Source organism: Vulpes lagopus, chromosome 2, assembly GCF_018345385.1.
Source record: "Vulpes lagopus strain Blue_001 chromosome 2, ASM1834538v1, whole genome shotgun sequence".
Classification (NCBI taxonomy): domain Eukaryota; kingdom Metazoa; phylum Chordata; class Mammalia; order Carnivora; family Canidae; genus Vulpes; species Vulpes lagopus.
In genome coordinates this window covers 120,691,074-120,714,552 of record NC_054825.1, presented here as the reverse complement: position 1 = coordinate 120,714,552, position 23,479 = coordinate 120,691,074, and the positions used below count along the sequence as shown (strand labels likewise).

Here is a 23,479-nt window from a genome sequence, read left to right as displayed (position 1 = left end):
TGTACCTTTGAAAATAATAGGCATCCTTTTACATGGGTAGGTGCAGTATTCTATATATGTTCATTAAGTTTGTTAATTGTGTAGATATTTTGTTCCTTTTGAATTTTGATCTCATTGATACATGCTGAGAGGGATATTAAAAATCTCCAATTGTGATTGTGAATATGACTATTTCTCCTTTGAATTCTGTCCATTTTTGCTTTATATTTTTTGTAGCCAGATTATTTTATTTAGGTAAAACTAACTGTAATATTTTCATGTGGATTGACCTTTTTATCTTTACCTTTGTTTTGTTTTTTTTTTTTTTTTTAAGATTTTATTTATTTGCTCATGAGAGACACAGAGAGAGAGAGAGAGAGAGGCAGAGGCACAGGCAGAGGGAGAAGCAGGCTCCATGCAGGTAGCCTGACGTGGGACTTGATCCCAGGTCTCCAGGATCATGCCCTAGGCTGAAGGCAGGCACTAAACTGCTGAGCCACCCAGACTGCCCTACCTTTGTCTTTTATATCTTAAAGACATACCCTCTTTTTCTTTAGTGTTACTTCTGGCTTTAAACATCACCTTACCTGATATTAGAATTACATGATATTAAGTGTGTTTATATGGTATTTATGTTCTACTTTTTCTTAATTTTAAATTTAAATCCTTATATTTAAGATATATTTTATATATAACATAGTTGAGTTTTGTGTCCTTATCCAGACTGACAGACTTAGTCTTTTAAGTGAAATATTTGATTTACATTTAATGTAATTATTGGTATATTTGACATTATAGCATCCATCTTGATATTTGTTTTCTTATTCACCTCCTTGTTTTTTTTGTTTGTTTGTTTGTTAGTTTTTCTCCTTTCTTAGATTCACTTGGATCAATTATTTCTATTATTTAATTTTTTTCAAATCTAATTGGTTTTTGGCAGTTATGTTTTCTTTTAGTCATTATACCAGAAACTATTAATTCTTGGGATATTATAATCTATTATAAATATTATCTTTACTATCACCTTGCTAATACTAGCAACTTAGAACACTTTCACTCTTTCTAGCTTTTATGTTCTTGTTGTCATGCATTTTAGTTCTATATCTATTTAAATTCCAAAAGACTTTGCTATTATGATTTTGTATTTTTTCACTCACATATTCATCCTTTCCATTAACTTTTTCCATGAAATTCCACTTTTGTCTCTGGAACCTTTTTCCCCTTCCATTTGAAGAACTTCCTTTAGTATTTCGTTTTAGTTTCATTTAAAAAAATATTTAAATTCCAGTTAACATACAGTGTAATATTAGTTTCAGGTATATAATATAGTGATTTAACACTTCCATATTAATACCCCATGCTCATCACAGCAAGGGCCCTCCTAGTATTTCTTTTAGTGCATATTTGCTAGTAGTGAATTATCTTAGATCTTGTTGCCTGAAAATACTTTTATTTTACCTTTATTGCTGAACAGTATTTTTGCAGGGAATGAAATTCTAGGTTGCCACTTTTAAAGTACTTTAAAGGTGTCATTCAATTGCCTTCTAGACTCATTGCCTCTGCTACAAGTTCAATTGTCAGTCGTTTTGTTGTTTCTTTAAAGGCAATGGGTCTTTCATCTTTGATGGCTTTTAAGATTTTTCTCTTTTATTTTGATTTTCAACAGTGATACCAGGCTATGCCTGAATGTGGTTTTCTTGATATTTACTACACTTGAGATCTGAAAGTTTTCTTGAGTCTGTCAGTTTTGGAAAATTCGGTCATTGTCACTTCAGATATTGCTTCTGCCTAATTTTCTCTCTCTTCCCTTTCTGGAAATTCAGCATTTGTACACAGAGCCTTTAGCAGAGCCCTTTATTTTTCTGACATTGTTTTTATTATTTTATTCTTTCCTTTTTGTGTTTGTTAACTCTGTGCTTTGGTTTGGATATTTACTATTACCCAATCCTTCAGTTCACCAAACTTGTCTTCCAATCTTTCAAGAACTCATACACTTAATGAATTCTTGCTTTCATATATTATATTTTTCAGTTCTGGAATTTCTATTTGATTCTTTATATAGGTCTTGACTCTGTGAAGGTAAATTCTTCATCTTTAAATACATTATCTCTTTATATATAAATATATTATCTGTTAATAATAAACATATTACATCCTAATAATATATTAAATACATTATTTTCTTCAACATAATGGTTCTTTAAAGTCCTTACCAGGTAATTAAAATAGTTGCATATTGGTCTGTTTCAATTGTCTGTTTTTCGTCACCTTCATTAATGAGGTTCTCTCTTTTGGCATGTGTAGGAATTTTCAATTGCCTGATATCATGCACAAAAATAAACTGTAAAGACTAAGATAATGCTATCTTTGTCTTGAGGTATTTCCTTTTTTCCTCAATAAGACAGATGAAGCAGTGGCTAATCAGCCTATTTTAATCAGGGACTATACTGAGTGGATCCTGGATATTAGCTGTGGAAATGATTGTGGTATGTAGCTCTCCTTTGCCCCTGGTTCACTCTACGGATTTCTCAACTATAAGCTCTTTTATTCTGTAGAGCCCCTCTCCTATCTTCCATCTCCATTCTGTAAGACTGCCTCCAATTTTTTACTCTGCTTTTAGTCTTCCTATATATGTTTTTTGCTTTACAGTCACCAATTCCCTAACAACAGCAACAAAAATCAAAAACCAAAATCCAAAAAGCTGTCCATGTACTGGAGGACCTCTCCCTGAAATCTATCCTGATTTATATATAACCCAGGAGTCATCACATATGAGTTCAAAGTTTGGATTCTTAGCATCTTTCCCTAATCAGAACCAGTAAATATTCCCAGAGTACAGCATAATTAAGAAGTCAGTGGGGGCTCATTGGCTCAGTGGTTTGGCACTTGCCTTTGGTTCAGGGTGTGATCCTGGAGACCCGGAATCAAGTCCCGCATTGGGCTCCCTGCATAGGGCCTGCTTCTCCCTCTGCCTGTGTCTCTGTCTTTCTGCCTCTCTGTCTCTCTGTGTTTCTATGAATGAATAAATAAAACCTTTAAAAAAAAGTCAGTTAATGTATTTGGGGTTACCTTTTCAGAATATCATTACTTCCCTCTACTTCTCTACTATTTGTGACTTGTCTAAAATTTATTATATATATATATATATATATATATAGGATATATGTATATATCCATACAAGCACTATATATTTTTTTAAAAATCTATTCCTTGCTTCATCTCAAAGTCAATCCATAAATATTTCTGTAGGTTCTCTCCACCAAATTATTCTTCCCCTTTTATTCGTTTTTCAAAATATAATTTGCCATTTATTTTCTTATTTGAATTAGACGTGAATTAGGAAAGTTGGATTCTCTGAGGATAATGAAAAATCCTCTTGGACATAGTGAATTTTACGTGACAATGGAATTGACATGACATCAACAGAAAGTTTGAGATGTGGTAGTTTACCTTAGCAACAAGGTCAAAATTGAAGATATAAATCTGGTAGATATATGTGTAAATATGATAATTAAAATTATGATAGCAGATGGCATTTTCAAGTGAAAGAATGCAGACAGAGAAATAGAAAAATTCAAGGACTCTATTCCTCACTTTAGGGGCATTGGGGCAAAGTGGAAAAAGTAGGCAAAGAGAACTGAAGAAGTAAGAAAATAGACAGTTAACTCAAGAAATATGATTAAAGAAAACAAGAGGGGCAATGATGGTTTTACCATCATCAACCACCAATGATGGTTTTAGTGATGGTTTTACCAAATTACAATATGTTGGTTTATTTCTATTTGGGGGGCAAAATTACATTAAATTTAATTCTTAATGACAATAAGACATTTTTATTCTACATCCTAAAGCAAAATCTACTTTGGTGGTTGGGAAATGAAAAATTTTCCTATTACTTCAGTAATAATTAAGTGAAGTTTTATTATACTATGTACATTTTAGAGTAGGAAAAGCAAAATTAAAAAAAAAGTCCAATCAATTTTGTTCTTTCCATTTGTTAAATTTAGTCCGAAGTAAATTATCAGAGGTGTTCTTTTTTATTAATAATTTCATAGATATTTTTACCTCTTAAAAAAGAGCACTAATTCAATTAAAAATAATTATAGAAGATTTCTCTCCATTCCATCTTTTTCTTTCTTTTGACTTTTAAAAAAAATTTTAACATTTATTTATTCATGAGAGACACAGAGAGAGGCAGAGACACAGGCAGAGGGAGAAGCAGGCTCCCTGCGGGAAGTCCAATGTGGGACTCGATCCCAGGACCCTGGGGTCACAACCTGAGCCAAAGGCTCAACCATTGAGCCACCCAGGTGCCCTACACAATATTTTTCTGTATGAAATTGTAAAAGCAAAGTTTGTTACAAGCACTGATTCCACTGAGCAGAAAATATCCAAATATCAGATACCTTCTTAGATGAATACTTCTTTATAAAAGGAATAAAACTGGGATTGTTGCAATAGTACTTTTTTTTCTACATATAACTCACATTTGGTTTTAAGGATTTGTTTCCTGTTGCCTATAGTGTGTGGCAGGTTTTATCTTCTTCCTTTCTCTTATATTTGCAAGAGTGCAATTTTATTTTCCAAAGCTCAAATAGCCTACATTATTACATGGCTTTTTAATCTATCAAATTCTTAAAATGAAACATATCTAGATCTCAGAAGTGACTATCAAAATTATTAAAATACCACAGCTTTCTAGAAGTTGCTATTAAATGTGTTCATTCTGAAACATACACATCACTAGGTATAACTAATTGCTTTAGGCTATGTTTAACTAGATAAGCTTCTGATAATATAAGGAAGCCTGAGAGATATGTACCTGCATCCCAACTCTCAAAGGGTTAAACACAAATAAATTGGATTGCATTAAGTGTAATTCAAACCCTTGGCTAATCATTTATGCTCTGTAAGTTTATTTCTAAAGACAGAGGCATCATTCTCTAACGCTGCCCCATAAATTATGAAAATAAAAACCAAGAGCTCAAAATATTCATATAAATAAAAGTGTTAGAATATCATTTCAGGTTCAGAATAATTTACAACTGTATCACATCCAATAAGACACAGATTTTTACAGATAACCGGAAGACCACTATATATTTTCCCTGTGTGTTATTATTCAAAACTTATTTCATAAATTTTATTTTCCCAGGTGCTGAAGCTAATAGGTGAATTGCCATAATACATGTGTTTTCCTACTAACTGCTATACACTTTGACATTAAAAATTACTGCAGAACAAATAGTAGATCTCCTTCCTTTTCAAAATAACTCAATTCACTTGATAGCTGAGATTAATTCCCATTTCTCTCTATTTGATATGTGAGAAGGAGATTCACAACTGCCCAGAATGATGCAATGCAACAGTAAGATTATTTACACCAGGAGTTCACAAAACTATTAGTCTAATAGTCCAAGTCACATTTAATGCTCAAAGACAATTGCCTAGGAAGTTAGCAGGCACTGGATTACAAACTAATCTTGAAAACTAATCTTTGGATATTTAGTTATAACACTAGTATCTCAATCATTAATGTAAACAATGTAGAAATAATTATTATGCAATATAAATGTTATCATATTATGTAATGTTTTACATTAATTCCCATTATTTTGTCAACTTCACTGAGACAAAATTTTTAAAAAGCTATTTCTCTAGTTGATTAGTTTTATTTTCCCTTACGTCCCATGAGAATAATAATTAAAATATACTCATTGATAGCTTAATAATAGTGTTGGGTTTACACAGAATTTTTGATGAACAAAATATATAACCAATACAACTATAGGTACCGAGGAACTGAAGATCAGACAGGTCAGTTCTGTGTATCATGTTATTGTGATTAAGCCATTTCATTACATATACTGGGTTGGTTAATGACTCTGATCTCTGGATCGCTCTTAAGTACATGGCATAGAGTTCCGCAGAAAAGACGCCATGGAAAATGACAACACAAAATTCTGAACTCTTAACAGGTAATTAACGTTGTCTTAATATTTACCACTTTTTACAACTTCTTGCCTATTTTCATCATGAAGAAGTCGCCTATTTACAAAATGTTTTATGGAAATAAACACACTTCGTTCACACCCATAAGGACTACAGAACTTCCTCCCTGATTCTATTTCTCAATATTTCTCCCTTGGCCTCAAACAAACTGGCCCACTCCTATGGTCAAACTATTTTTATTTATTTATTTATTTTTGGTGGAGTGAGGAAAAAACAGTTTATATTCTGTAATCTAAGTATTATCAACAATTTCAGGAGTCCCATTTTTGAGTTTTCATATATCTGTACATTTTTCAATCACCATTGCTTCCTTCTGGCGCTGCATTACTTGAAGAATGTGAGGCAGTTGCAGCAGCTAAAGAATTAAATGGTATAAATACACCTTTCTCAAACCCTTTGAGTAGGAAAGGGAGGAAAAAATCTGGTATAGAGAACTATATAACTTTGCCCTTTATGGTTTTCCTTTAGATTATTTGTTAAAAGGAAATTATTAAATTTTCATGTCCTCTGCAGAGTCCTGACTTGGTTTGTAAGATGAAGAGAAGAAGGGAATATTAACTACTTCATTTCCAAGGGTTAGACACTAGCTGCCTGTGTGCATTAGAAGAATTCTTAGACATTTGGGTTGCAACTGTCTTGAACTACAGTGCGTTAGGATGTGCCCTCACTGTGGATTTAATGCCCATGTCTGAGGTCAGGAGATCACAAGCTTTATTCTGTGCCTGCAGTGATCACATGGAGCAGTGAGCTCAATTACAGAATATTTCTGCAGCCAGCCTGGCTCAAATCTCCCTCTCTCCTTCTTTATATATATATATATAATTTACAAACTCTGATCTTCTAGATTATTTTATATATTATATATATATATATATATATATATATATATAATTTACAAACTCTGATCTTCTAGATTATTTTACTCGACCAAGATATCTGAATACCTGCCTTTCAATTTTTAGGGTGATTGCTTAAAATCAAAATATCATTAAAAATCATTCTAGTACGGAATTTCTTTGAACAAAATGGATTATAGAGCAGCAGGGATATATAAATTGAGTAAGGGATTCAAGTCCTGGGAAGCAGGCATGCTTTTCCAGTACAGAGGAAATATAGGTTTTAAGCAGCTATCTTGTCTGCGTCCTTCCTACGGCCACCTGAACAATTTCTTTTCTTTGGTCACGGCATCTTCGGGAAAGGACTGCCTGCTGCCAAGAGTGTGGAGGACAATGCCTGGCAAGAATCACAGAAATGGCATCTACCAGTGCAGATTTTGCAGAAGGACACAGTGAGGACTTGCCCAAAATTTGATCATAAAAACACAAGTTCCGGAAGCTTTGGTTCTATCTCATGCCACAATGTTACCTCTTATTTTATCCTTTGTCATTTGCCATTCAACAAAATAATCAAGATTATTTACACTTGATATAAAGCCACATCACAGTTAAATAATAAACATCCTTGAAAATCATGTCCTTTGTGAAGTATCTGTATGCCGGATTATATAAAGTGTATTATCATTACCCTCATGCCCCACTCCCCAAAATGTAAAGCCCTACAAGGATATTTCCTTGCAACTTTTTAGCTCTTTTAAACTTCTAAAGCAGGCTATCATCTCTAGGGTTTAAAAATGTCAACATCTTGGCAGGGTTTTTCTGCTCTAATAAGGAAAGTGTATAGAACATTTTAAAATCTGTCTTTAAAAGTTAATATGAAGAAGGACAAGTTCGTCACTGTCTCAAGTACCTTAAGCAGGATTTACCGCCACTTTGAATGAATTATCTTATTTGGCTTATTTGCTGATAACCACATTCCAATAGAAGAAGGATGCTTGCTGGTTTTAGAGATCTAAAAACTACATTATTTCAATAGCAAAATCATTCATGTTAGAAATATAACAGTAATACACATAAACAAGAATACATAAACGCACTCACATGAGGATAGCACAAAATAAAAAACCTATGTGAAAAAGTATTTTAAATCTTTCCTAGACTATTTTAGAATAAAAGGTTTATTTTATTCATTTATATATTTAACCACTTCCCTCTGGTAAGTATTTTATTCAACTTAAATCCATTAATGGTTTGAATGACTGCCTTACTATTTGGGTCCAAGCAGGAAAAACTTTCAGACAGTAATAAGCAACAAAAGTAATTTCAAAGACCTTCAAGATTTTATCTCTGAAAAAAAATCCTATTCTGCTTCAGAAATGTCTCTCATCAGTCAATGTTTTAAAAGTACACAGCGTGGTCATTGTCATAACCATTACTTCACACTAGTTTTGCTTAAAATAATAAAAGTACATTTTTGTGACAAACTAAAACACATCTTCGATGGTAAAAAAGCAGAGATATAGATGAGGAGATTTTTCAATTTACCTTCATTCGAGGTGCATCTAAGTGACAAGACCAGGGTGAGAGTCTGGCTTATTTAGGAAAAGGCTTGTTAACACACTACTGATGACTCAGGCAAATCAGATGGCAAAATTACCTTTGAGAGGTCCCCAGCCTCCAAATAGAAGCAGATAACAAACACGTTCCAGGTAACCCAGAGGACTAGCCAAACAGCATACTGTAGAAAGGCAAGAGAGAAATAACATATAATTAATTTTGGATCAGCTGAAAAGATTTAAATAGAACTCCAATACCCTAATCTTAAGATTAGTGGAAAATATTAGCTATTGTGTCTAAGGAACAGGTCGAGATGCACATTCTTCTCTGCTGACTTTTTTTTCTCACTGGTACTCACTGTAGCCCAAACTTGATTAAGGCTTTTATACAAGAGCTACAGTAGACCACATTTATGCTTTAAGGGGGGCGGGGGGAATGTCTGTTCTCCAGACATCTAACAAAATGGGATGCTCCAACAGATATATCAAATAAAAACCATCCAAAAGAGACTTGTATCTTCCTTTAGCAAAACCGACGCCATGCTTGATACTACACAACCTTTCTCCCAGTTACCTGGCATCATCTTCATACCAGTCCCCATGCCTCAGTCCCATCTAAGCAGCCTTATCTCTTTGCTGTCTTCCTTTCCTTTCTCTCTTCACCTTCTTCTTTTACTCTCTCATGATCTCCCCTTATAGTGATCATGGAGTAATTATCTCTGATTTTACAAGGTTTGCTATTGAGTGTGTTTTTGTCACTGATGACACATTTTTCTTACCAAGTTATATTTATGAGCATTTTTTCAACTAAATGTATTAAGCATCTAGAGGGCAACAAGCCAGAAGGACACTGGGGATACAAAGACCAATGATAAATTCTCCCTGAATTCAAGTCAAGTGATGGAGACAGATAAGAAAAGAGAGGATTATTCTATAAGAATCACAAAAAGATGTATAGTCTGAGCACAAGGAAGGAAGATGGGAGAAATATATAAACTATCCCGGGGGGAGAGGGGGGAAGTCCTGCAAAGACTAACAGAAGAGATAAAACACCTTCCACAGAGGTGAAACAAGCTAATTTGTAGACTTGACCAAATCAAAGTGTGGAGGTTAGAGGGGCTCTGATGGAAAGTGCTGAAAACAAAGAAAACATCAGGTGTGAACTACAAAATAAGACAAGAGTGTATCATGTCATTTCTCTGCAAAATAAATACAAAGGGCTCCCGTCCTTTACATGGGACAAACCGAAATTTTTCTTTAATAGTTCAATAACCTCCATGCTCTTGGCTCTTGTACATGTTATTTTTTCAGACACATGTTTCAGTTCATATCTTAGGTCATTATAGATCACAGACGTATCCGATTACTTGCTGTTCAGCAGACACGGAAAGCTATTTCTCACTTCTGTGCTATTTTGTATATTATTCCTCTATTCTTTAATAATCTTTTTCCTCCCTAGGTACTCCTTTTACCACCAATAAATATTCTGTTTTTCACCAAGGCTCAAGTTAAATATCACCTCCTGAGTGATAACCATACAAAGATGACTGGGGCCAACGAGTGGTGCTTAGTGCTCCAATGAGATCTTGCTCACCTAAGTTTCATTCCAAATGTCTAATTGCAGATGCAGATCTAATTATTTGCACATTTTCCTCCAATGCCCGATGACAAGTGCCTTGAGAAAAGGGGCTTTTTGAAATATATGTTTATATCTTTAAGTTGTTAACTTTGTACAAAACAGGATTCAGATAATATTCTGCAAATCAATGAACAAATGAGGAATAATACAGGGAAGATTGTACTATTTTCAGATGGAAGATGCATGCTCTTGTCCCAGACCTGACTTTTATGAGAAGACTATGATCACATATGGAGTGTGAGGAGTAAGGGTCCTACATGGTGAGTTTATGTAATAACACATAATGACTTAGCTGTTTTCCAGATGATGGATTTACCTTACTGCTGAGTATGTATGTTCCTCGGTGAGAATAAATAAGAGTAATAAACTAAATGGTCCAAGACAAAAGAAGAAGTTTGAGACTCTGTATGAGGTGAGGGCTGGGGACTGGAAACAGGGTCAGAACACTAAACAGGCTGCAGCAAGGAATGTTACTCTAAAACAGAGATCCAATGAATATTCAAGTTTGCTCAGTACTGCAAAGCATATATTTACCTTACAATTCCAAGAACCTAAAAACCTAGACTTATTTGACTCTCTGACAGATCTGGATCTACAATTTATTTATTTATTCATTTTATTTATTTATTTTTTTAATTAATTAATTAATTTATTTATTTAGGATCTAAGTTTTAGAAATATACTGCAGTGTTGGATCATACTTTATAAGTAACAGGTTAAAAAACACTAAATGTGTTTATAGTTTCCTGTGACTTCCTTTAAGTAACTATAGAAAGAATAAAAGTGGGGCTCCCAGGTGGCTCAGTGGTTGAGCGTCTGCCTTTGGCTCAGGGTATGATCCCGGGGTCCTGGGATCGAGTCCCACAATGGGCTCCCTGCAGGGAGCCTGCTTCTCCCTCTGCCTGTGTCTCTGTCTCTCTCTCTCTGGTCTCATGAATAAATAAATGAAATCTTTAAAAAATAAATAAAAAGAAATGAAAAGAATAAAAGTGACTTTGTTCATGGTGGCATACTTTTCCCACCTTATTTATGAGGGGAAGCAAAATAAGGACTAGGTTCTAAAAGCCAATATAGCAGAATAAGTAAAATATCTGGTAAGAAATGATGAAACAATTTGTAAGATATATATATATATATATATATATAATGTATATATAAAATATATATTTATTTTAAAATATATATTATATTTTTATATTATATATATATATATTATATAAAGTATTTCTGAAAAAAAAACTCAATGGTAGACGTATATCCTGATGGGGCACTAAGGAATATCAATATTGTAGCTTTTCAGCTTCCAAATCAAAATCATATTTTAAATTCCTTAAATGTTGAAAAGGTCATCTGCATCCGTGAGGTATATATGTCACAAGCACTACTTCAATATTACATGTTGAATATATAATAAGAATTTGGACATCATTTACACTTACTTACCTTAACGTGCATGTGTTAGATCTAAATTATGCCTCGCTTTGTTAAAAAAATTAGGCTGAAAAATTTATGCTTCAGTCACCAAAATTAATAACTTTATGAAGGACAGAAAAGATCATGGGTCAAGCAAATGAATAGCACAGAGAGATGAAGAACACGGGACCTGGAGGGAGGCTCTCTGGCTATTTTCATGCCAGATGGTCTCATTACACTTTAGTTTCCTCAAATGTAAAATAGCCTTAGTAAGAGGAGCAAACACACATAGTTTATATAAAGACGGAATAACAGAGTGCTTGAAAACAGTCAATATTTGAGTTCTTAACTACATGTTGCCATTTTATTATGATTATATCACCACTTCTTGTTTAAATAATATGGCAGTAATCGCCATTTTTTATCCCCTTATGATACTAACAATACACTCTTCACGTTAATGTAAAACATTCTCCAAATTGAACTTGCAATCTAGACCTGTTTTCCTGAGTGCTATCTATTCTTCTCTAGGATGTTCTTTTTTTTTTTTTTAAGATTTTTTATTTATTTATTCATCAGAAAGAGAGAGAGAGAGGCAGACACACAGGCAGAGGGAGAAGCAGGCTCCATGCAGGGAGCCCGATGTGGGACTTGAACCTGGGTGTCCAGGATCACACCCTGGGCTGAAGGCAGCACTAAACCACTGAGCTACCCTGGCTGCCCTGGATGTTCTATTTTTGATACACGAATGCCAGTACTGATAGACCAATGGCATTTTATGAAATCTTGCTTCATATCATGTCATGACTATAATTTATTATTTCTGACTTCCCACCCTACATATTTATAAAGCATTCTATGTCTTGTTTTATGAGCCAATTTTTTAAAAAACTATTTATTAGTAATAACTTTTTGAAAGATTTATTTATTTATTTATTTAAGAGAGAGAGAGAGAGAGAGAGAGAGAGAGAAAGTGTGTGTGGTGGGGAGCAGAGGGAGAGGGAGAGATATGGAATCTCAAGCAGACTCCCTGCTGAGCATGGAATCCTACATGGGGCTCCATCCCATGACCCTGAGATGATGACATGAGTCAAAATCAAGAGTTGGATACTTAACCTACTGAGCCACCCAGGCGCTCCCTTTGTTCTTTTTATCTCTTTTCTCCCAGAGTAATTTGGAAAGATAGGTCCAGAAGGAACATAACAAATACACTTTCCATATCTTTGCATTTATGTTCATTATTTTCATTCCATCCTATACTTCGTTACAAACCAGTTGACTTCACAGTGGACTCTGCATCATTAAAGATTTACAAAAGAGAATAACTGCCTGTAGTGGTGAGACACCTTCAATAAACACAGAAACCCATGCTATGCTATTGGGGCGGGGGGGAATCCCTGCATTTTCCTAAAGCAAGGCTTTATCTCATTTAACTCATTAACTTTCTCTCATTTGACTCCTAACTGCTTTTTTTCATTCTCCTCTTTTATTTTTTATACCTCCTTCTCTCATTTTAGTAGCTGGCATTTGCCTAAATCAAATCATCTTCAATTGAATTTTGCCTTGTTTCTTAAATATAGATTTTTTGGCATTCCCTTGTAAATCTGGTCTATGAGTGATTTTTGTCAATTAAATCCTATCTTTCACATTGTTCTTAAAATTACTCATCATATTTATTTAAGAGTATAAATATCTGTACTAACTTCTTCCCAGTTGCTACAGCTACAGTTGATGTGATATAATTGACAATTGCTCAGTTTGAATATAATTGAAAACAATGTCCTGCCCAGAAGAGATAACCTAACAGGATAACAAAGTATCACACTTGCCAGATATCACCTTCCTTATAGTTATCTGCCATAAAATTAATTTTTCTTTAGTCTCTCCCTTTTATGTGAGAAAGTTATCTGGTATTTTATGTTTCAAGTAAAAAAAAAAAAAAAAACAAAAACCCAACAACTATGAGAGAACTGCGGTGATAGAAAAATTCCATTGTATGATGAAATTCATTCTTCAAGGGCTGATTTCTGTAGCACTAAATGACCATTTGAGAGGCTGATTTAACGTGAGTCTCCAGCTAAATGGTAAAAATTATCAGCTAAAAAGTAATTGAATCATCATGGTTTCCCTGTTGTATTTGTGGCTCTAATGATGAAATCAAATTAGTTGCATAAGATAAAAATTAGTTAGGGCTGTCAATCACAATAGGCCAAAATATTGGCCAGATCCAGAGACACGGTGCTATTATATGCCATGGTTACATAATAATTAGAAAGGCAGAGCCTCAGACTAGAACGCTGGTAAACTTTTTATTGGAATATAATGAGTCACACCTTAATGATACTGCCACTGCTTTTCTACCTCTCTCTCTTACAATAAACCTTTCCAATTAAAGTGTATTTTTTGAATTATAAAGTATATTTAACACACACAAAGCATATGATTTTTAGTACTAGTTTCTCAGGTTTTCATGTACACACACAGATAAAACTTTTTCACCCTTATTTGAATTATATTCAGATTATGAATTATTCTGAGGAAAACTGGAATCTTTATGGCACTGTATTTGCAAAATAACTTATTGTACAAAAACTCTGGAAAAGAGAAGCTATTAAGACAAATGGATTTTTGTACTTTCTCAGTATGAAATGATTCTAAAATCAATTTCTGGAAAAAAAGTTTCCCATTAAAGCAAGCATTCCTTTAAAAAGGAGGTTTAAATTTACAATTTATCTGGCGTTCTAATTTCTTATTTCTCTTTCTTGTATGTCTGGGGAGAGTAGACATATTGGAATAATATATTAGCAGATAATATTCCAGTTTTTCAAAGAAACATTTCTATGTTTATTTAAGCTTTTTTTTTTGATATTAGAAGCTTTCTCATGCAAAATGTTATTGGGTGAAATATTGAATAATAACTTCATTCTAATTATGTAATTCATTCTAATACATTTCTAGTTATGTTTCACTATCACTTATACTTTTTAAAATGTTATGCATTTAAATAATTTTGCTTGGACCTTGGAAGAGCATCTTTCTTGCAAACTATTTCATTGTTTTATTTCTTCCCTCTCCCTTCCTCCAACATATTTAGGTGACAGTTGGATTGTAAACTACATAGGGCAGAGACTATATTTTTTGTTTACCACAAAAACAGCTGGGATAGTAGATAGATAGATAGATAGATAGATGAGAGGAGGGACTGGGAGAGAAAATGCTCACACAAACATATGTAATATATATGAGTGGACTAAATTATATTAGTGACTTTCTTTTAAAAATGACAGTTTAGAAAACTATTATTTAGTAAAGGTCAGAAGATGAAAGAGGGTAATGCAGTTCAATCACTGGCCACATGATGCTCTAAATGGCTAATTAGAAAAGGAGTTGGGTCAATCAGTTCACATTTATTAAGTACCAGCTGGATGCAACTGTCTATAACAGATGTTGTAGAGAAACATTACAAGGATATAACTAACTCAATCCCCTAAAATGATTTTTATTTATCACTGATATGCAATTGATACAATCTATAGGAATGGTTTCAGGAATGATTACCTTTAGCAGAAAGCAAAACTACCGGCTCACCAACATTACTGACATGGTGCTGCTACCATAAGAGGAATAATGTAATCCATTCTAGTAAACTGTGTTAGAAGCATCCTTAAGAAGCATTGAATTAGTAAATCATATCTTAAAAACAACTCCTTTAAGCAAGGATTTAGAATTATTAATGATCAAGTGTTTTAATAAATATAAATGTATACTCATAAAACAAATATCCTTGGTCAAAATGGTTGGGCTATGTTCATCTTTTGTTCACAGTTAATTACATTTTAGCCTAATTTTATCATCTTCAACAGCAATATCACTTAATCTCCTCAGGCATTCTCATATCAATTTCTCATCCATTGTTATGATAAGAAAAGAACAAAGTGGCCCACAGAAAGGAGCTTATTTCCTAATTCTTGATCATTTTATGACCACGCACAGGCTGCTTTATGATTTAAATTCCATCTCCTAACTCAAAAATCCTGTTATATCTATGCCATGCTATAAAAAATTGTCCCTTAAGAGAAATACCTACATAAAAATACAGTTATTGCAACTTCTAGTTTGACCAAGGATGAAGGCTCTGATTAGTTAATTAGCCAGAACTGGATAGAAATCCAATTCTACTCATACGTCACGTTGTAGATCATAAAGAAAGACAAATTTTTCGCATCTTTCACTAATGCTGCTATCATATGATTAAACTTACTTGTAGTTTTATATTTACTTATTTTAAAGACTGAATAACTTTAAGTTCATTTTAAAGTAAGATTTATTTTGCCTTTCTCCCAATTACAGACATTTCTTATTGTATAAAATATTTAATATTTTGACTATCAAAAAGAGACATTTGGAAAATCTCATACTTAGACATAATCACTGGTATCACATGTGTGTTTAAATTAAATAGGAATATTGCTTTATATTGTTATCTGATTTTTCCCCACTTGATTAAAAAGTCACCTTAAGTATCCTGGAATATACATGTCAATTCAATGATAAACTATTAATTATTGGGGGCACCTGGGTGGCTCAATGGTTGAGTGTCCCCCCGATCCCGGGGTCCTGGGATCGAGTCCCTCATCAGGTTCCCTGCATGGAGCCTGCTTCTCCCTCTGCCTATGTCTCTGCCTCTCTCTCTGTGTCTCATGAATAAATAAATAAAATATTAAAAAAATAAATAAAAAATGATTTTGTGTATTTATTCAACTAATTATTAATTTTTTGTGCTTCTCTTGTTCTATTTTGATCAATTCCTATAAATCTGGATTTTCCTTAAAATGTTTAGTTTGACATACTAAAACATACTTGAAAATATTTTGCTTACATAGACTATTTCTAAGACAGACTATAAATGTTAGAATGTCCAACGGGCATTATTTTAATGAACATATAAAAATGGCAATTAAATTTTATGCAACTCCAAATAAAAGCAGTATCCCAAAGGTATTCTATTCTTCTTGAAGCATAAAGTAGAAAATAATTCTCTTTGAAAAAGAATAATATTCATTTAGCACGAAGACATCCATATATGACAAATTTTAACTCATTGAAAATATTTCATACAGAGATATTTACAGCTCTATAACCCTAAAGCTAGAATTTCTTTGAAACAATTTTTGATATGAAATAAAAACAAATCAAGCTATATATTGATGTATGCAAATGAGAGATTTGAACAGCTAATATAACATAAAAACTAGAGAGAAAATCCCAATTTACAGTTTTAAAATCTGAAATTTATAGTTTAAGAATCAAACAGTGATTTTATTCAATGATATTTGTTTGTCAAGCAGGGTTTTAAGATGCTGACATTTAGTACATAGATTATAAAGTGAGAACTGATGTGAGAAGAATCTCACCTCAAACTATTAAAAAGGCAATTTTTGTTTTCTTTTCATCACCACTTGTGCTTAAAAGTGAAATCAAAAACAGTATTTTTGCTACTCAGTAAATAATTAAAAAGTCAAATATACTGGCCTCATTGATTTTGGAAATCATAGTTAATGCTAGTAAGAGTGTCACCCTATTGTTACATTTCTTGGACTAGCCCAATAATACTTAAAGTATATGAAACTGCCTCTAGGTCTGGTGTTCTGGTATTTGAAGATCAAGTCAAGATGATATTATAATGTATTTTAAAAAACTAATATCGTGTGAATTTGAAAATTTTTATACCATACATATAACATTGTCTTTATTTCATTAGTTTGCTATTCCTCTGCTCCCCACATATAAGATGGTAGACTGAGAAATGGCCCTCGCAAAGGCATTGATATCCTAATCTCTGGAACCCATTAATATCATTTTATGTAGCCAACAATGATGGAAGGAAGGGACGAAGGAAAGGAAGGAGGAAGGAAGGAAGAAAAAGAAAATAAAAGTCTTTGCAGATGTTATTAAAAGTTTTTAAATGGGGAGACTATCTTGGATTATCTAGGTGGCACCAATGTAATCATACATATATCCTTATAAGTGGGAGGCAGATGGATATTTTACACAGGAAAAAAAATGGACAATGTGAATAGAATAGAGTGAGGTTTGAAGGTGTTGGCCTTGAAGACTGTAGTGATGTGTCCACAAGCCAAAACATCTTAGCAGCTAGCAGAAGCTGGAAGAAGCAAGCAAGCTCCTCTGGAGCCTCTAGAGGTAATGTGAGCTCTGATTTTGGCTCAGTTATACTGATTTCAGACTTTTGGATTCCAGAACGAAAAGAGAATAAATTTCTGCTGTTTTAAGCCACCACATTTGTGGTAATTTGTTACAGAAACCACAGAAAACCAATATATCCACCCAACTCTTCTGTTCTCCAAAATCACTCTGTCAATGAAATGTCACCCTGGAGATTATGCCTAATACTTGTGGACATGTGCAATTACCTTCAAAATTGAGGTCCACTCTCTTTGGGCAATTATATCACAGCTTCACAATCTGTCTATTGCTAATGTTTGAATGGTATGCAACAGAATTTTTTTTTTTTAATTTTTATGCCTTATGTAATTGCTGTGAAAATCTATAATAGAAAATGAGGTACTCTTGTTTTATATGAGCCTCAACCAGTTCTCAGTGTATTTCCAATATTCTAACAATACAAGGCTGTTTTATTGTTTTCAGAATGTATTGTATAAAGTTCTAGGATGCAGAAATCAATAAATTTAGAGTCCTGAATATTACCAGAGGTGTGAAAAATGACAAAATGAGTTAAGTACCTGGAAAATATATAATTTCAAGTAATGTTTTATTGTGACTAACTTTGAAGGGAATAAAGGGGAAAGGAAATGATAAACATTATCAATATAATAGGCTGTTTTTTTTTTTTAGTTGGGAAAATGGATCACATGATACTAAAAATATTAAGAATTCTAATAAACAAAATAGCAGTCCTAAATTTATCAATCATCATAGTCACCTTGGAAATTTAGAGAGGTGTTAAATTGCTGATTACTTAATATCTTTCAGCCCAGTATTTATATACAGATATTCTTCTGTAACACTTTTTAGCCAATATTTTAACACTCAGTAAATACTATGACATCTGTCCCAGTGGGTAAGTGGAAAGCATTATTTTAGGCATATTCTTAAGAGCATTTTGGCCACTTTGATGTATGTGTGACTAATTCACCAACGTATCTTATGATGCCTAAGAACATTGACTTGTCTTTCCTTATGACAAATAATTAATTTAAAGAAGATGTACTTTACCCATGTATTGAATTATAGATTTTAAACTGTGCTTCTTGGAAGAATTCATGGCACATATGGACAATGATACTGTTTATAATGCACTCTAATATAAATAAAAGCCATAGTTTGCTGATGAAATGAATGATTCAGGGGCTTTGGCCACCCTGGGTTCTTGAGGGACTCAACATGCCAACACATTTGCAATCTATTAGCTGTGACACTATGGGAAGTTCTGCTCAGAATAAACACACACAATGCACAATTCTATTTAAAAAGATACATTTGCTTGTGTATCAAAAATAAAGTCCGGCCTGTCCGACCTAATAACTAGCTAGTTCTGCATAAGTCTTTATATTCTATATAGTCACCTAAAGGATATTTTGGAGTATCACAGAGCTGACCCAATTAATTGTTGATAATTATAGCTAACAAATCAAAGAGGCAATGTTCTTTGCATTAATGGCCAAACCTATATATAATATGTATTGCTCCTACAGTATTCTCAACTAGGTGCTTGATACTTTTGAGATTGTAAATATTTGTTTGATGTTTGAAGAGTGAAGTTCCGAATTTATATATGTTAATAATGAATTAAAACTATGGAGTGTTTTTCCCATTTCAGAAGTTCTTTTCCTTTCCTTTCCTTCCTTCCTTCCTTTTTTTTTTTTTTTTTTTTTTTTGCTAAAGAACTTTTCCTTTACTATCTCAAAGGCAGGGCTTAAATCCATTACCAACAGGATTATGTTGGTAAGATGGATAAAAAACTAAAGCAAAATGAAAACCAACTCTTTCAATCAGGAATACTTTTAGCTGCAAGTAACACAGCGAACTAGAGAAGGTTTAAATACAAGGGTTTTTAAAAAATCTTTTCTCATATGAAGTCTGGAAGTGGGCTGATGTTGGCTCAGTGGCTCAGAGCTGCTGTGGTTGTAGATTCATACGCCTGGAATTTCTTTCAAATCCTCACACGGTAATACACTCTGCAAGCAGAAAGGTGCTGGGCAGAAAAGGTCCCTTCCTTCTGCAACACTTTATTCTTTTAGGAAAAAAGAGTTTTTCCCAGAGGCACTAAGTGGACTTCCTCACACCTCACTAGCTGGAACTGTGTCATATGCCTGTTGTGAATATAATCACTGGCAAAGAAGATGGAAATAATTATGTTTGTAACCAACTGTAATTCATCCCCCACACACACACCTGTGAGAAGATTAGACCTCCCCGAGAGCTTTGCTGGCTATTTAAATATCTGAACAAAATTGGGATTCTTCTGGCAGAGAAGATTAAGAGGACAGAACTGTCTGCCACTGAAACTTATGCACATGTTTTTTTTTTTTTTATATGCAAAAGTGAATCATCGCTATTTTATATTTTTTATGAGTCTCTTGTTTTCTAGAGAAATATCTAATCCTTTGTTTCAGTAAGACTATAGAAACTCAACTAAATAGAAGTGCAACTTAATATTACAACCAAAGTAAGTAAAAGTAAGTAAAAAAAAAAAAAAATTCAGACTATCCATAAAGGAAAAACATGAATTAGAAAAGTGTCTGACAAACCATTTTCTAGGGATCCCTGGGTGGCGCAGCGGTTTAGCGCCTGCCTTTGGCCCAGGGCACGATCCTGGAGACCCGGGATCGAATCCCACGTCGGGCTCCCGGTGCCTGTTTCTCCCTCTGCCTGTGTCTCTGCCCCTCTCTCTCTGTGTGTGTGACTATCATAAACAAATAAAAATTAAAAAAAAAAACAAACAAACCATTTTCTAGATGAAGAACATACATAGAGGAAAAATACTGTACTTAGTGTGAGATTTCTCATTGGAAATGCAGAACATCTGTTCTTGAGAAAGAAGAAAAAATGTTATGGAGAATATTAAAAATACTAAAATAAAGAAAAGAGGAACTTTTAAAGAGTCATATGTAAAAAGTTAATGACATTTTCAAAATTTACATAAATATGCTTCACTAAGATGGTAGACTGACAACACTGAGTAAACAGTCTACTATTTTCTTCCTTTGGAATTGGAAATATGATCTCTTTCAACCAGAAATGTTTTAATCTCTTAGCTTTTCTGTCCTCCTAACTTTCATCTCAAATTGAAAGAAATTCTAACAGTAAGGTAAACAGCTTTCTAAAATATGTAAATTATCCCAGTTGGGAGATATGATAAACCTATTAAATGGCCTTGAAAAATGATTACTTGCTGTGTTTGTTTTCAAATATCCAAATAAGGAAGAGACAATATATATAAGCTGACACATTAAGGAAACCTCATTCTTCTTGGGTCCTTTGTAAGACATTAGATTAATTTTTTTTTAATTGAAGTATAATTGACATACAGTGTCACATTAGTTTCAGATGTACAATACAGTGTGTAGACAACTCTGTATGTCATGCGATGTGTACCATAAGTGTAGGTACTGTCTGTCACCATACAGTGCTATTATAATACCATTGACTCTATTTTCTATGTTGTACCTTTGATCCTCATCACTTATTCATTCCATAACTGAAAGCATGTAGCTTCCACTTCCCTTCATCCATTTTGCTTATCCCCTGCCCTCCCCCCTGCCCCTGCCCCCTCTGGTCACCACCAGTTTGTTCTCTGTACTTATGGTTTATGTTTTTGTTTTTAAGTTTGTTAGTTCATTTGTTTTGTTTTGTAGATTCCACATATAAGTGAAATCATATGGTATTTGTCCCTGCAGGACATTGGATTTTAAGTGTGGGCGAAATCACCAAGTTCTCTCAAACATTTAAAGTTACTCCAACAATACAATTTCCTAACTTCCTTCTCTATAAAATTTCCATCAAAATTTTTACTGGGTAATTTTTTTTTTTTTTTGCGTGTGCCAACGTAAGTGACAGGATAGACATTTAACAATATCTCATGTGTTATGTGTCTTCTGAATACCTGTCTTCTTGGTTGGGTACTGTCAATAGTAAAATCTTAGTCATAGCACATCTGGTGAATACTGCTTACTATGCTGGCATTTTGGGCTCAAGAGTTCTAATATGCTAAGAAGTCCAGAGAACCACATATTCAAATCTAAATGTTATTCGTTGTTTGAGAAGAAAACTTGAAATCATCAAACTTTTAATTAAATATCTATGCTTAATGTCCACTATATAATAAGAAACATCGAATGTAGAAAGTTTACCTTCAGAAAAGTTAAAATAAATTATCACAGAATGTAGGAACTACTTTTTAAATCAATTTAAAAGGAAAAATCTTTTAAAAGTACTTGGTTCAATGCAAAACACAAGTAAGTTTCAAATTATGCATCTTTTGGCTTTGCATTTATATTCTGAAAATTGCAAGAGTGTCCAATAAAAACGTTCTTTTGATTTCATTTCTTTTTGAGGACAAAAAAGGTAAAGTTAAAGGATTACTTTATAAGTTATCTTTGGTTTTAAGTGCCAACTTTGATTCATCTGTGAAACAGTAATCAACAGTGTATTTTTGAAAATATATTTAGCATTTTTCTGAAACTCATTTTTTATTTTTGATTTTAATAGTAGTAGACAAAATGGTGGTCCCCAAATATGTCTCACCCTAATCCCCACAATCTGTGAATATGTTGAGCTATTACTCTTGTGATCATGCTATGCTGTAGGCAGAGTTGACTTAAAATAGAATAATTACCCATATGGGCCTGATCTAATCCTATGAGTCTTTTAAAGCTGATAACTACTTTTTGGCTAGCGGCAGAAGGGGACTTCAGAGAGATCTGAAGCACGTGAAGAACTTCAAGTACCTTGCTAGTTTGAGGATAGAGAAGGAATGTTGGTGGCCTCCAGAAAAGCTGAAAACAATCTCCAGCCAACTGCCAGGAAGGAAACGTACACCTCGGTCCCAGAACCAAATGACACTGAATTCTGCTGATGGCCTGAATGATCTGGAAGCAGACTGCATGCCAGAGCCCTAGGAGAGTCACTATCTTGATTTCTGTCTCATTAGTCTCTAAACACAGTACTCAACCAAGCCCATCTGGACAGAACTGAGAGAGAATAAATGGGTGTTATTTTAAGCCTCTAAGTTTGTGGTAATTTGTCATTCAGCAATAGCAAATTAATACTTGAACACTGAAGTATTCAGTTTTCTGAAACAGATTTTTAATTGTCAAATAATTTTCCACTAGGATCAAGTACAATATAAATACATTGTATTTTTAGTAGACTGGATTTAATAAATCTTTCAGACTGACTTTTGGTATATGTATTTCCTTTGGAATTCTAAGACAGTTTGATATAGCATATCAATTATATTATTTACTTAAACAAGTTAATTAATAGAAAGATATATCTATAAGTTAGGAGAATTGGGTTTAAATCCAAACTCTTTACTGAATCTACCTCTATAATCTGAAAGATGTTGGGATTTTTATCTGCTCTTGAAACTAAGCATTCCTGGAAGAACGCAAAGTGATTTTATTGTTATTTTTCTGGAGAAGCATATCCTTTCTCACATAACAAACCTTATACCTGCAGTGCCCATGGGCTAGTCCAACAATGGCAATAGCAATAAACAGAATGTTTTACTCCTTATGTCAGCCACTTAGACAGTCAATCATTTTTATTGGAAATAATGATTGCAGAGTGGTATCAACCAAAAGTATTAGCACTAGCAATCACTTTTTGTATCATTATACAAGAACTCTTTTATAAAGAATGTATTCATAATTTCTTGAGGAACATATCTTGAGAAAAAAATACCAGGCCTTTAAATGGCCATCAAGTAGACACATTATTTGCAAACTGATGCTATTTGATCAATGTGTTGTCAGTGCATAGGACCTTGGAAACGTGTTAA

General features: G+C 33.5%; 1 protein-coding gene across 3 annotated transcripts in view; it reads right to left on the bottom strand.

Moving 5' to 3' along the window:
- NKAIN2 (sodium/potassium transporting ATPase interacting 2) overlaps positions 1–23,479 on the bottom strand; it is a 951,703-nt gene that overhangs the window by 423,688 nt on the left and 504,536 nt on the right. For all 3 annotated transcript variants that reach the window (XM_041746175.1, XM_041746177.1, XM_041746176.1), the window contains exon 3: positions 8,486–8,566. In XM_041746175.1, the coding sequence (XP_041602109.1) occupies positions 8,486–8,566 (81 nt within the window). The remainder of the gene's footprint in view (positions 1–8,485; positions 8,567–23,479) is intronic.